Source organism: Alosa alosa, chromosome 10 (assembly GCF_017589495.1).
Source record: "Alosa alosa isolate M-15738 ecotype Scorff River chromosome 10, AALO_Geno_1.1, whole genome shotgun sequence".
NCBI lineage: Eukaryota > Metazoa > Chordata > Actinopteri > Clupeiformes > Clupeidae > Alosa > Alosa alosa.
Window position 1 is genome coordinate 33,552,902 of NC_063198.1, and position 14,048 is coordinate 33,566,949.

At 43.1% G+C, this 14,048-nt stretch overlaps 1 protein-coding gene and 1 long non-coding RNA gene across 2 annotated transcripts; one reads left to right on the top strand and one right to left on the bottom strand.

Annotated features, from left to right (window-relative positions):
* The first annotated feature begins 817 nt into the window (after nucleotides 1-817).
* LOC125302080 lies at nucleotides 818-1,654 on the top strand. The gene is made up of 3 exons (XR_007194831.1): nucleotides 818-846; nucleotides 1,070-1,228; nucleotides 1,604-1,654. It is a non-coding gene; the product is annotated as an uncharacterized LOC125302080 (long non-coding RNA).
* Nucleotides 1,655-2,722: 1,068 nt separating this feature from the next.
* Nucleotides 2,723-7,907, bottom strand: tmem51b (transmembrane protein 51b). Its single transcript, XM_048255534.1, is given in 4 exon segments — nucleotides 2,723-3,014; nucleotides 3,016-3,271; nucleotides 3,872-4,282; nucleotides 7,562-7,907. Coding segments are annotated over 3 exon segments (855 nt in total). The 5' UTR covers nucleotides 4,276-4,282; nucleotides 7,562-7,907; the 3' UTR covers nucleotides 2,723-2,819.
* Nucleotides 7,908-14,048: the final 6,141 nt, after the last annotated feature.

The following is a 14,048-nucleotide window of genomic DNA, read 5'->3' on the forward strand; positions in this document are numbered from 1 at the left end:
TGTGTTTTAAGGTAAAGACATCATAGGTCATTGTAATATTGTTGTTGTGTTTTAAGGTAAAGACATCATAGGCCATTGTAATATTGTTGTTGTGTTTTAAGGTAAAGACATCATAGGCCATTGTAATATTGTTGTTGTGTTTTAAAGGTAAAAGACATCATAGGTCATTGTAATATTGTTGTTGTGTTTTAAGGTAAAGACATCATAGGTCATTGTAATATTGTTGTTGTGTTTTAAGGTAAAGACATCATAGGTCATTGTAATATTGTTGTGTTTTAAGGTAAAGACATCATAGGTCATTGTAATATTGTTGTTGTTGTGTTTTAAGGTAAAGACATCATAGGTCATTGTAATATTGTTGTTGTGTTTTAAGGTAAAGACATCATAGGTCATTGTAATATTGTTGTGTTTTAAGGTAAAGACATCATAGGTCATTGTTATTATTGTTTGTGTTTTAAAGGTAAAAGACATCATAGGTCATTGTAATATTGTTGTTGTGTTTTAAGGTAAAGACATCATAGGTCATTGTAATATTGTTGTTGTGTTTTAAGGTAAAGACATCATAGGTCATTGTAATATTGTTGTTGTGTTTTAAGGTAAAGACATCATAGGTCATTGTAATATTGTTGTTGTGTTTTAAGGTAAAAATATTGACATCATAGGTCATTGTAATATTGTTGTTGTGTTTTAAGGTAAAGACATCATAGGTCATTGTAATATTGTTGTTGTGTTTTAAGGTAAAGACATCATAGGTCATTGTAATATTGTTGTTGTGTTTTTTAAAATTAAAAGACATCATAGGTCAATATTGTTGTGTTTTTTAAGGTAAAGACATCATAGGTCATTGTAATATTGTTGTTGTGTTTTAAAGGTAAAGACATCATAGGTCATTGTAATATTGTTGTTGTGTTTTAAAGGTAAAAGACATCATAGGTCATTGTAATATTGTTGTTGTGTTTTAAGGTAAAAGACATCATAGGTCATTGGTCATTGTAATATTGTTGTTGTGTTTTAAGGTAAAGACATCATCATTGTAATATTGGTTGTTTTAAAGGTAAAGAGACATTAGGTAATATTGTTGTTGTGTTTTAAGGTAAAGACATCATAGGTCATTGTAATATTGTTGTTGTGTTTTAAGGTAAAGACATCATAGGTCATTGTAATATTGTTGTTGTGTTTTAAGGTAAAGACATCATAGGTCATTGTAATATTGTTGTTGTGTTTTAAGGTAAAGACATCATAGGTCATTGTAATATTGTTGTTGTTTTTAAGATTCTAAATATTGGTTGTTGTTTTTAAGGTAAAGACATTGTAGGTCATTGTAATATTGTTGTGTTTTTAAGGTAAAGACATCATAGGTCATTGTAATATTGTTGTTGTTTTTAAGGTAAAGACATCATAGGTCATTGTAATATTGTTGTTGTGTTTTAAGGTAAAGACATCATAGGTCATTGTAATATTGTTGTTGTGTTTTAAGGTAAAGACATCATAGGTCATTGTAATATTGTTGTTGTGTTTTAAGGTATCATAGGTCATTGTAATATTATTTATTTGTGTTTTAAGGTAAAATTTGTCATTTGTAATATTGTTGTTGTGTTTTAAGGTAAAGACATCATAGGTCATTGTAATATTGTTGTTGTGTTTTAAGGTAAAGACATCATAGGTCATTGTAATATTGTTGTTTGTTTTTTTAGGTAAGACATCATAGGTCATTTGTAATGTCAAGGTAAAGACATCATAGGTCATTGTTTTAAGGTAAAGACATCTCAGGTCATTGTAATATTGTTGTTGTTGTGTTTTAAGGTAAAGACATCATAGGTCATTGTAATATTGTTGTGTTTTAAGGTAAAGACATCATAGGTCATTGTTTTAAGGTAAAGACATCTCAGGTCATTGTAATATTGTTGTTGTTGTGTTTTAAGGTAAAGACATCTCAGGTCATTGTAATATTGCAGTTCTAAGGTAAGCTAGTCAGGTCCACACAAAGGCTCAGTTGAGTGACCTAACGGCTCCGTTGTCATTCTTATTATGGGGTGTCGGAGTGAATGGTCGATCAGGTTACTATGGAAATGGTATGAGATGACATGTAGCAGAGATGAAGCAGCCAGCGGCCGGATACAAACCGTCCCAGAACAGAGAGGAGTCGGGACCAGAGTAAACCCCACCAGACCAGATTACTAAACTAGAGCAGGGTTGAGTTAGGACCCAGAGCAGGGTTGAGTTAGGACCCAGAGCAGGGTTGAGTTAGGACCCAAAGTCAAAAGTCCGCGGTCTCCACAGGAGGACAGCAAATAGAGTCCCATGAACACACATGTCTACAGGCTGTGCAGTGTGTGTGGTGTGTGTGTGTGTGGGGAGTCAGGAGAGAGCAAGTGTCTGTCGTGTGTGTGTGTGTGTGTGTGTGTGTGTGTGGAGTCAGGAGAGAGCAAGTGTCTGTCGTGTGTGTGTGTGTGTGTGTGTGGAGTCAGGAGAAAGCATGTTTCTGTTGTGTGTGTGTGGAGTCAGGAGAGAGCAAGTGTCTGTCGTGTGTGTGTGTGTGTGTGTGTGTGTGGAGTCAGGAGAAAGCATGTTTCTGTTGTGTGTGTGTGTGTGGAGTCAGGAGAGAGCATGTTCTGTTGTGTGTGTGTGTGTGTGTGTGGGGGGAGTCAGGTGAGAGCAGGTGTCTGTCGTGTGTGTGTGTGTGTGTGTGTGTGTGTGTGTGTGGAGTCAGGAGACTGCAGGTGTCCGGCGCGCGCGTGTGTGTGTGAGGCTTGTCCCTGGGACACGCGCTCCTAAGCGCTCCTGCTGCTGTCCCCCTCCCCTGCACCAGGGGGCAGTGTTCACAACTCGGGCAGCTTCTCTCCGTCGTACTGTGGCGGGGGGGTGATGGGCTCGATGACCACCGTGCCGGGCGCCGGGGGGTTGATGTTGAGCCGGATCTCTTTGAGGTGCAGCTTCTCGGACCTGAAGCGTCGCACGCGCAGTGGACGGAGGATTCGGCTGGCCCGGCTGGTGCTCCGCTGGGGGGGGGCGGGGGGCATCAGCGACGGCCGGGGGGGTGTGCGGGTCCAGAGGGGGGGCGGTGCTGGGCCCAGGTTCGGTTCCGTCTCCCTCGTTCTCCACGGCGGCGATGAGGTCCTCGTAGGAGGGCAGGTGGGTCGTGCTGTTGCGCAGGTTGCTCTGCCGGATCGGGTACTGACCGCCCACACGCCTCCCGGCATAGCTCGTACGCCCGTAGTTAGAGGCGCCAGCCGACCTCAGACCTGCCTGCGCCTCGCCCAGACGCCTTGCACTTCGCACGCACATCGTTAAGCACTCGGACAGCAGAGAGAAGTGTTACTGGGGAAAAGGGTCCCTGAAGTCATCTAGGTGTGTGAGAATGTGCACTGGTGTGTGTGTGTGTGTGTGTGTGTGTATGTTTGTCAGTATCTATGTATGTACGTGTGTGTGTGTGAGAGAGAGACTCACGAGTCCCCCTCCTCAGTGTGTGTGTGTGTGTGACTCACGAGTCCCCCTCCTCAGTGTGTATGTACGTGTGTGTCTATGTATGTGTGTGTGTGTGTGTGTGTATTTGTGTGTGTATGTGTGTGTGTATGTGTGTATGTGTGTGTGTGTGTGTGTGTGAGAGACTCACGAGTCCCCCTCCTCAGTGTGTGTGTGTGTGTGACTCACGAGTCCCCCTCCTCAGTGTGTATGTACGTGTGTGTCTATGTACGTGTGTGTGTGTGTGTGTGTATTTGTGTGTGTATGTGTGTGTGTGTGTGTGTATGTGTGTGTGTGTGTGTGTGAGAGACTCACGAGTCCCCCTCCCAGGTGTGTATGTACGTGTGTGTGTATGTGTGTGTGTGTGTGTGTGTGTGTGTGTGTGTGTGTGTGTGTGTGTGTGTGTCACGAGTCCGCCTCCTCTCCTTGGTCGCTGAACTGGGCCCCTGCTGTGTCCTGCTGGGCGCCTCTACGCTGGACCCTCTTCTTCTCCCGGACGCCCAGGCACACGGCCAGCAGGAGGATGGCCGCTCCTGACCCCACCAGCACGAAGGCCACGGACGACGTCTTGGTCTTGGACTCCTCCTCCTCGTCTGGCCCGTCCGTGGGGTGGGGCTTGAGTAACGTGTCATTCTGGTTGGTGGCGGCGTCCAGGGGAACGACGGTCCAGATGATCATGACCACGCCGAGCGCCACGAGGCCCACGCCCAGGGCACAGAGGGCGTAACGGGAGCCGGAGCTGCTCTGAGTGGACCTGCGCTGGGCACCACCCTCACCACCCGACCCACACAACCCTGTGCCACTCGAACACATCACACACCTCCAACACACACACACACGCACGCACACACACACACACACACACATTTTATATCCCGCATTACAAGTCAAATTTCACCCCAAAATACTACAATACGTCTATAGTACGTCCCAAAATAGTAGGTCCCAAAATACTATATAATAATTATATAGTATGTCCTCAAATACTATAATAATTGTATAGTATGTCCTCAAATACTATAATAATTATATAGTATGTCCTCAAATATTATAGTATTGTAAGATTAGGCTACTATAATATTTATATAGTATGTCCTCAAATATTATAGTATTGTAAGATTAGGCTACTATAATAATTATATAGTATGTCCTAAAATACTATAATAATTATATAGTATGTCCTCAAATATTATAGTATTGTAAGATTAGGCTACTATAATAATATTTAGTCCCAAACAGATTCCTAAAAAAGATTCCTATAGCTCGTTTTCATGAGGGTGTGTGTGTGTGCTCTAGAGTAGTAAATGAAACGGTGGGTGAGGTGAGGAAGGAGAGAGATTGTGTATGTGTTTGTGTGTGTGTGTGTGTGTGTGTGTGTGTGTGTGTGGGATGTGTGTGTGTGTGTGTGTGTTGCTCTTGCTCTGTCCAGAACTGGCACAAATGGGAAACCGCTCAGAATGAGAGGAAGTGCTGTCATAATAAACAGACCAACAAATACACAAATACAGACACACGCACGCACACACAAGCAGGCACACACACACACTCACACACACGCAGAAGCGCATACACACACACACACACACACACACACACTCCCATAAACAGCAACTACTGGAGACAACTAGACAACTGCTGCAGCCTTGTTCTGTCCATACTGCACAAACCTTAACTGCCCCCCATTAACTACCCCCCCAGCACACGTCAGAACTGCCCTCAGCACACTTCAGAACTACCCCAGGACTGCCCAGACCCATTAACTGCCCCCAGCACACGTCAGAACTGCCCCAGGACTGCCCAGACCCATTAACTGCCCCCTAGGGCACACGTCAGAACTACCTTAGCGACAGCCTAGCAACCACCTTAAGTACCCTAGCAACAACCTAACAACCACCTAGCAACCACTTTTATAGCATAGCAACCACTATAATTACCCTAGCAACAGCCTAGCAACCACCTTAAATACCCTAGCAACAACCTAGCAACCACTTTTATAACATAGCAACCACTATAATTTCCCTAGCAACAGCCTAGCAACCACCTTAAATACCCTAGCAACAACCTAGCAACCACTTTTATAGCATAGCAACCACTATAATTACCTTAGCGACAGCCTAGCAACCACTTTATAGCATAGCAACCACTATAATTACCCTAGCAACCAACACAGCAACAACTTTGCATGCACTGTATTTTCCTTCAGGAAATGCTTTTCTAGTTATTATAGCCATTTTTTCTTTTTACCTTTTCAAGAATTAATGCGACTCTAACCGCTTAACGTACAGACATGTTGAAATAACCGTTTTGTAGGTCTGGAGTTGGACAACAGAGTAACTTTTTCAGATTTTCTTAAAAGTTTATACTTTTTGAGAAATAGTGGATTAAAAATGGTAAAAAGCTCATTTTTCCCCCATAGACTTGAATGGCTGTGATGTCATAATGGCCTAAAGCCAGCTACTCGTTAAGCTCCCAGAGTAGTTCCCGGGCTAATTAGAACACTGGCACAGGTGTCACCTGTGAATCAAACTGTCTCAGCTTCTAATGCATACAATCTGGTGCGCTCTAAAACTACACATCCTGTTTAAGTGTTTCCGTTGGGTCAATAAAAGTCACAGCCATATCTCATGCTTTGCGCATTATATCTCCAGAACGGTTTGACGCATATGCTTCAAATTTGGTACAAGTGTTTGTATGGACTCAAAGATGAAGTGAGTTGATGTTGGAGGTCAAAGGTCAAATGTCAAGGTCAAAAACACCTTGAGTGTTATATCTCAAGAAAGCCTTGACACAAGGTCTTTTGGCACGAGGGTTTGTATGAACTCAAAGATTAAGTGATTTAATGTTTTTTTTTCCAGGAATTTCCCCACCAACATTAAGCCAGCAGCTTTCCATCCACTATTGCAACTCCTCTGGCACTTTAGCAGCTTCCCATCCACTATTGCAACTCCTCTGGCATTACATTCTAGTTTATTCTAATGTTATTTTAATTCTGCCTAATACCATATGGTTATCATTTTAATTGTGATAGCTTTATAATTATTAACATCCTCGTGGTTTGCTTCTTTTGTGGATAGATGTTTGATGAATAGCCTACTGTAGTAGTTGATTGGAAATGGAGGGCAATTTCTCAAAGGTGTTTTCAACAAATTCAGTTCTGAAGACAATATAAAGGCGTAGTTGTACTATGTGCATCTGGCAGCATCTCAGGGAATATTGTAAACTAACTGAAAAGTGTACAGCATGTTTTTTTTAGACGACACTGCAGCGGACATGTCCTGTAGCATGCACTGATAAGAGGAGGGGAGGGCATAAACAGAGAGAGATTCTTTGTCCTTGTGATATTATCAACCCCACCAGGTAACAGTGCCGCGTAATGATCAAAACTGTCAAACACGGCCATATACACCGTGACGGAACACTGGGTGTTTACCAGCGCAGTAAACTTAATTACTAACAGGTAAGCAACACCTATAAATCACACCTGTCGAGAGAAGTAGGCCTAGCTGTTTGAAGAGGCGTGGTCCAGGTGAAAAAACTACTAGTTAAGAAATGCCTTTCATGCAGGTAACACACACGAAAAGCTACGACAACGAACTCTTTTCTGACACAGTTCACTCACACAATCACTTCTACAGGCCATTTAAAAGTGCGATATGGGGGAAATCCTTCCGCAACCTGCATGAAGATGACAAGAGTCTCCATGTAATCTATCCTACTGGAACTGGAACTCTGTTCTGGTGTGAGTGACACGGATGTTTCTGTGGCTTCTCCAGAAATATTCGGAGCGTAAAAGTTCAAATACGAAACTTGTTACAGTAAAAATAAGAACTCTATTGGAAAACCCACGAGGGTCCTGGTGACACTTAAGTGCTTAGTGTGTGACTTCCAGCGCCACGACTAATGAATGCCAGCGCCATGACTAATGAATGCCTGCCATGTTCGGAGGAACTTCGTTTGAGGAAACAATCTTCACACCGGCCGGGCGCCAGGGCTCTCACAATGAAATAATTCCTCTACTGGACATTGTCATGCGGATCTATAGTTTTGTATTCACACCATCGGCCAAGGTGACATGTAAACGAGTCGGCCTAGCCCTTACCTTGATTCCGAACACACAATGCCCTTTCTGTTCAATTCCGAGAAGAAACCACCTGGAATTAAACAGGTAATACTCTGCCGGGATTTAAAACGCCCTCACGCAGGTGGATAGCGGGTCTCTTTCTTCTGTGGATTTGTCTGTTTCTTTCTTGTGGTGGTTTATCAAAGAAAGGAACTTTGTCCAAATTCCACTCAAAGCGCTGCTACCCATAGAAGTCTACCCTAATTGTGAAGCGTTGTTAATGCAGCCTTCATTGGTCCTAGTGCTAGTCGGTTTGTAATGCGGAAGAGGCACGTTTTTGCGCTTACCTCGGTGGTTAGGTGACCACACCAAACCAGAATGCAGACTCTCCGCGAACTTCAGTATAATTAAATGAAGTTGAAATACTGTATTATAACATGAGCATTGTTAAGATTCATCATTTCACCCTGCATTTAATAAATTAATTATGTCCCGGACGGAGTCATAGTATGTTAATAGTTTTTTGTTAATGAAAAGTCAAATATTTTTACTGTTGATATTGCATAACTACGAAACCCCTAAGGGGACATGAGCAAAATCTAAAGTTTAGTTTCATGTGCTTACATGAAACATGTGCGCATGTAAAACTTTCATGTGCTCATCTGAAACTTTGATGTGAAAAGGTTTTGCGTGTGCACACGAAACTTCCATGTGCTCACGTGAAAGTTTCATGTGCGCTCATGAAAGTTTCACGTGAGAACATGAAACTAAACTTTAGATTTTTTTTGCTCATGTCCCCTTAGATCAGGGGTGGGCAACTAATTTCCCCAAGGGGCCACATGACAAACTGGGACTGTTGAGGAGGGCTGGACCCAAAATACCGAACTCAAGTCTGAACTCAATTCTGTTCAATTCTATTCTGTTCTTGTATAACATTAAGTAAATCATATTCTGTTCTTGTATAACATTAGGTAAATCATATGGTTTTGTTTACTAGTCGTAAGAACAGATGAAAATGTGAGGGAGACAAAGGAAAAACAGCAATATTTAATCTATGTCCAGTATTTAATCCTCATTCTCGAAAATTATTTTTTGACATTGACATTTTTTTCAGTTTTCAAAGACTGATATAAAAAAGTACTACAATATCTATATAATTAGGCTAGGTCATGAAAATGTGAAGGAGTCAGTACAACCGATAGGCCACCATTTCATCAACACTCAGCAATATTTCATCATTAAATCATTGCCATCATTAAATTAACTCTATGCAGAATTAGACTACGAAAATGTGGAGCAGACAATAGTAGGCTGTCATTAGTTAATCAACATGCACAAAGAAAACTATTTTAAAAATGTAGGCTATGTTTTTGCTTTAACTTTATGCACATAATTGTGATTGGTCAACTCGCTCTGTGTGTTGAGCCGGCTGCTTCAAGCAACCTGTGGGTAGTAGCATCATACTAGTTAAGCTAACATAAGCTTTGCAAATAAACTCAGACATATTTTGGTTACAATTCTGGGGTTATCCGATTGTAAACTGTCTATCTGCCAGTAACGTTTTGAAATGAACACTTCGTACGCCAAGCGAGCAGCAGTAGGAGTTCGTTCTAACAACCTTTGCGGTGGTGAGCGGCGAGACATAAGAGACACAAAACTTTGAAAGGTTTACGCCCGGCGTAAAGGCAACTGCATTGTGTCGACGCAGAAGCATAAATTCTATTCACCAGCACATCAGTGAGGGGGTTTCACGTCATTATGCATCCACGCACAAATGTATGGTGCAAAATAGCAGTCGCTTTCAAAATTAAAAACAACGATATTGATTTGCATGCATTATCTCTATGCTAGGCTCTTGACTATTGTTCTTTCACGGACCTTACGCGGGCCGGTCAGGGAAAGCCCACGGGCCGGATGTGGCCCATGTGTGCCTTAGGGGCTCCGTACATAACAAATTGTCCCTTGGGGATGATAAAGACTCCTTGATATTTGATAATGTTGTTGTTGTTGTTATTATTATGTTTATGTAGGCTTTTGGGGTTGTGGGTTCAATTCCCGGTGTTGTGCTGTGCCCTTGAGCAAGACACTTAAAGCAACACCAAAGAACTTTTCCTCTGTCACACGCACCATTTGTTTATCCAGCACCAGCTTTGCAAATAACAATGTCCACAGACAAGGTAGAATATGTTGCATGATTTTATGAAAGTATGATGTATTGCGACATCAGATGCAAGTCAAATTTTAGTTTCTTATGTCTCATTCCATCGAACTACAGATCCACTACCCGATCCAGCAAACTTACATAGTGCGGTTATAGCCGGTAGAGGGTCGCGAAGCGAATGCAGAAAGTGCCGTTCACCCTGTTACGAGTTGATGAACCACTGAAGCGATTTTGGAAACATTATTTTAAGGTACAAAAAACTCTTTGGTGTTGCTTTAAATTCTTTTGGAGTTGCTCCAGGGACAATAGTCCTTGTAATATAATTTACATGTAAGTGGCTTTGGATAGATGCATCGCTAAATACATGTAAATGTAAATGAAAGTGGCTTTGGATAAAAGCCAAATACCATAATCATAAAAATAAGACACAGACAAGGTCAGAATGTTATTGTTAAACATGAATTTATTCAAAAGTCATGATTACCATCATAACAGCTTTTTTCATAGCTGTAGATCATTTTTACATGAAAATAATGTGAACAGATAAGAGATCACTTTTCCCATCTCCCACTCTGGAGCGAAACTTAAGAAACAGTGGTCAATTAGAGAGACTACAAAATGTTATCATAAATATGCAACCAAACACCTGGGGACCTGCAACACACACACACCTGGGGACCTGCAACACACAGACACACACCCCTTTTCCTTTCCCAAAGCATGGCAGTTGCAGGCTCCATGGGGCTGCTGGCTCCTGCTGCCTGAAGGTTTCATTTGGTCACGACAAGAAGCAGCTAAACCTGTTATCCCACTGTGTGTGTGTGTGTGTGTGTGTACATGCAAAGTTTATAACACCAGTTATCCCACAAAGTGTGTGTTCATGTGTCAGACATTGTTAAGACCTGTTATCCCGCAGAATGTGTGTCAAATGTTGTGTCTTTTGTGTGTGAGTGTGTGTGTGTGTGTGTGTGACTGTCATACGTTGGTGAGACATCTTATCCTGCAGTCACACACACACACACACACTGATCCCAACTCCTCCTTGTTCTTGACAAGTCATAACTATGGTATGCAGCAGGCAAATTGAAGACTGACATGTCCGAAGGTCTTAGATTATTTCGGCACGTTACACTGGTTACCTGGCATGACTACACTGGTTACCTGGCATGACTGCACTGGTTACCTGGCATGACTATTATGCTACATTCAAACTGGACAGTTGATTACAGACAAACAAAACCAAAAACATCCCTTTACATTCCAGATGCTGGTATGTAGGACACATTCGTGGGTGACGGTCCTCAGTCATACCATCCCTCATACACACACACACACAAACGGTACACAACAGACTGCACACACTGAGACAGGTCTGCCAGACTGCAGAGGGCACACACACACACACAAACACACTCTGATGTGGCCCGTATGCGTCTCTGGTCTGGCCCGGATACACAAAATTGGCTCCAGATCAGCACTCTTGGTGTGTGTGAGTCTAGATCTGCTCTTGGTGTGTGTAGATCTGTTCTTGGTGTGTGTGGTCTAGATCTGCTCTTGGTGTGTGTGAGTCTAGATCTGCTCTTGGTGTGTGTGAGTCTAGATCTGCTCTTGGTGTGTGTGAATCTAGATCTGCTCTTGGTGTGTGTGAGTCTAGATCTGCTCTTGGTGTGTGTGAGTCTAGATCTGCTCTTGGTGTGTGTGGATCTGCTCTTGGTGTGTGTGAGTCTAGATTTGCTCTTGGTGTGTGTGGATCTGCTCTTGGTGTGTGTGAGTCTGCTCTTGGTGTGTGTGAGTCTAGATCTGCTCTTGGTGTGTGTGGTCTAGATCTGCTCTTGGTGTGTGTGGTCTAGATCTGCTCTTGGTGTGTGTGAGTCTAGATCTGCTCTTGGTGTGTGTGGTCTAGATCTGCTCTTGGTGTGTGTGGTCTAGATCTGCTCTTGGTGTGTGTGGTCTAGATCTGCTTTTGGTGTGTGTGGATCTGCTCTTGGTGTGGTCTGGCTACACCCACCACCATGTCAGAGTTCCAGAGTCAGGTGTTTGCCAGGTGCATCATTAACCCAGCAGGAAGATGACAGCAGCTCAGCTCTGGCTCTGATGTGGCTCAGCACTGGCTCTGATGTGGCTGTAATCCGGGACGGTTGACCCAGATGCTCCGGCAGGGTGTATGTGTGCTTCCTCTCCAGGTACCTGACACACAGGTGGAGCCGAGGCCTGGAGGTGAGTGTGTGTGCCTGTGTGTGTGTGTGTGTTTGTGTGGTGAATGTTAACCCGTCTGTGGTTCATTAACTGTCCTTTTGGAGATTCAGTGCAGGAATGTTTACTAAAGGTTATTTTAAACAGGAAGTGAGTGAGAGAAAGAGAGAGAGAGAGAGATTGGGTGGGATCAGGATCTGACCGCAGGAGAGAGAGATGGAGACATGACCGCAGGTCAGACTGGCCAGGGTCTCCGTGGACACTTGGAGTCGTACATGGTGTGGGTGCTATAGCCTGTTGACCCGTACATGATGTGGGTGCTGTAGCCTGTTGACCCGTACATATGTGGGTGCTGTAGCCTGTTGACCCGTACATGATGTGGGTGCTGTAGCCTGTTGACCTGTACATGATGTGGGTGCTGTAGCCTGTTGACCTGTACATGATGTGGGTGCTGTAGCCTGTTGACCCGTACATGGTGTGGGGGCTGTAGCCTGTTGACCCGTACATGGTGTGGGGGCGATAGCCTGTTGCACCACAGCGCTCCCGCTAAAGGTTATTTTTAAACACTCATGTTTTGAACTTAGTGGTGAGTGATGTTCAAGAGAAGTTTAGAGAAAAGTTTAGAGAAGTTTTCATGGCTTGATTAAGATGACAGGTATAGCATGTAGTTTTTACCGAGGTTGTGATGGCCATCTTGAAGACAAATAGGGTACTGTGTCGCTCCTGAGTCATTCCTGTGTGTGTGTGTGTGTGTGTATGTATTTGTGTGTGTGTGTGTAATTATGTGTGTGTGTGTGGCTCCTGAGCCCAGAGTTCGTATGAGCAGAGTGTACGGATCAGTAGCAGACTGGGTGACCCCAAAACCCTAGGACACGCTGGCCACTCCTGGGTCATTCCGTGTCAAATCAGACAAAATCCAGGAAAAAGGTTGCAGCACAGACTCTGATTTTCCTCAAAGTTTGTCTACACAATGTTCAGGTTCCATAACTAAAACCTGTAAAATATTTTTGTTCAGTTCTATTGTTTTCTTAGTCTTTTTTCCCCTTGATGGTTTACACCAGTGGTCGCCAACCCGTCGATCGCGATCGACCAGTAGATCTTTAGGACTTGCCCAGTAGATCCCGAGAATAACAGGACAATTAAAAACAGTCACCAAATTCCCACATGTTCGCCAACGTTAACAGGGCATAGCCTACATTTCAGCGTGGGATAGGATAGCACATGATTTATTCAAGACCTAGCCATCATAATGCGAGAAATTCTTGCATACATTTACAGTACTGTCTGATAACGTTAATCTAATAATGGAGCAGCGTGAATGCGGGACCGGACGAACCAACTTCTGACTTGAACCGAACGAAACCCCATGCAGACACACACACACACACACACACACACACACACACACACACACACACACACACACACACACACACACACACAGCACCACTTTGCACTCTCTCTCTCTCTCTCTCTCTCTCTCTCTCTCTCTCTCTTCCTCTCTCTCTCTCTTCCTCCTCTCTCTCTCTCTCTCTCTCTCTCTCTCTCTCTCTCTCGCAACAGGACTTGTCACCGCTGAAGTCAAATTATGTTAGGTGCTTCTACATCAACTGCTAACTGACAGAAAATAAAAAACAAAACTTTAGCGATCAGGAATTTGTTCTCCATTTGAAGAATGTATTCGATTGCGGATGTGCACAGACACGGAGTGCATTGTAGGCCTAGGCTTAGGTTACTTTCACTTTCTAGAGTGCGCATTAATTACGTGAAAGATGCTTCATGCGATCAAACATCAAATTTATCATGACGTATTGTCACAAACACTTACTCCAATTCGAAAATCAAAACCAAAATCATGTAAGTAAAGACTATGTTAAAGTGCCTGTATAAGGGGGTGGAGGATGTGATATTTTTGACCTGATACATTTGCCTAAATAAAAGGCCTTAAATTGGAAGTATTTTAGCTTTGATTTTCTTTTGACACTTCAAGGTAGATCTTGCCTTTGTTCAGGGCGAGGTTAGGGATCTTGGGCTCAAAAAGGTTGGTGACCACTGGTTTACACTCTCTAAAAGGCCTTATCTTGAAGACCATGTTTGGTCATTCATATCTAAGTATTATTCCTAGCCTGACCAAACTTTGTAGAGTAGAAGACAAACATGTTCTCAGTATGA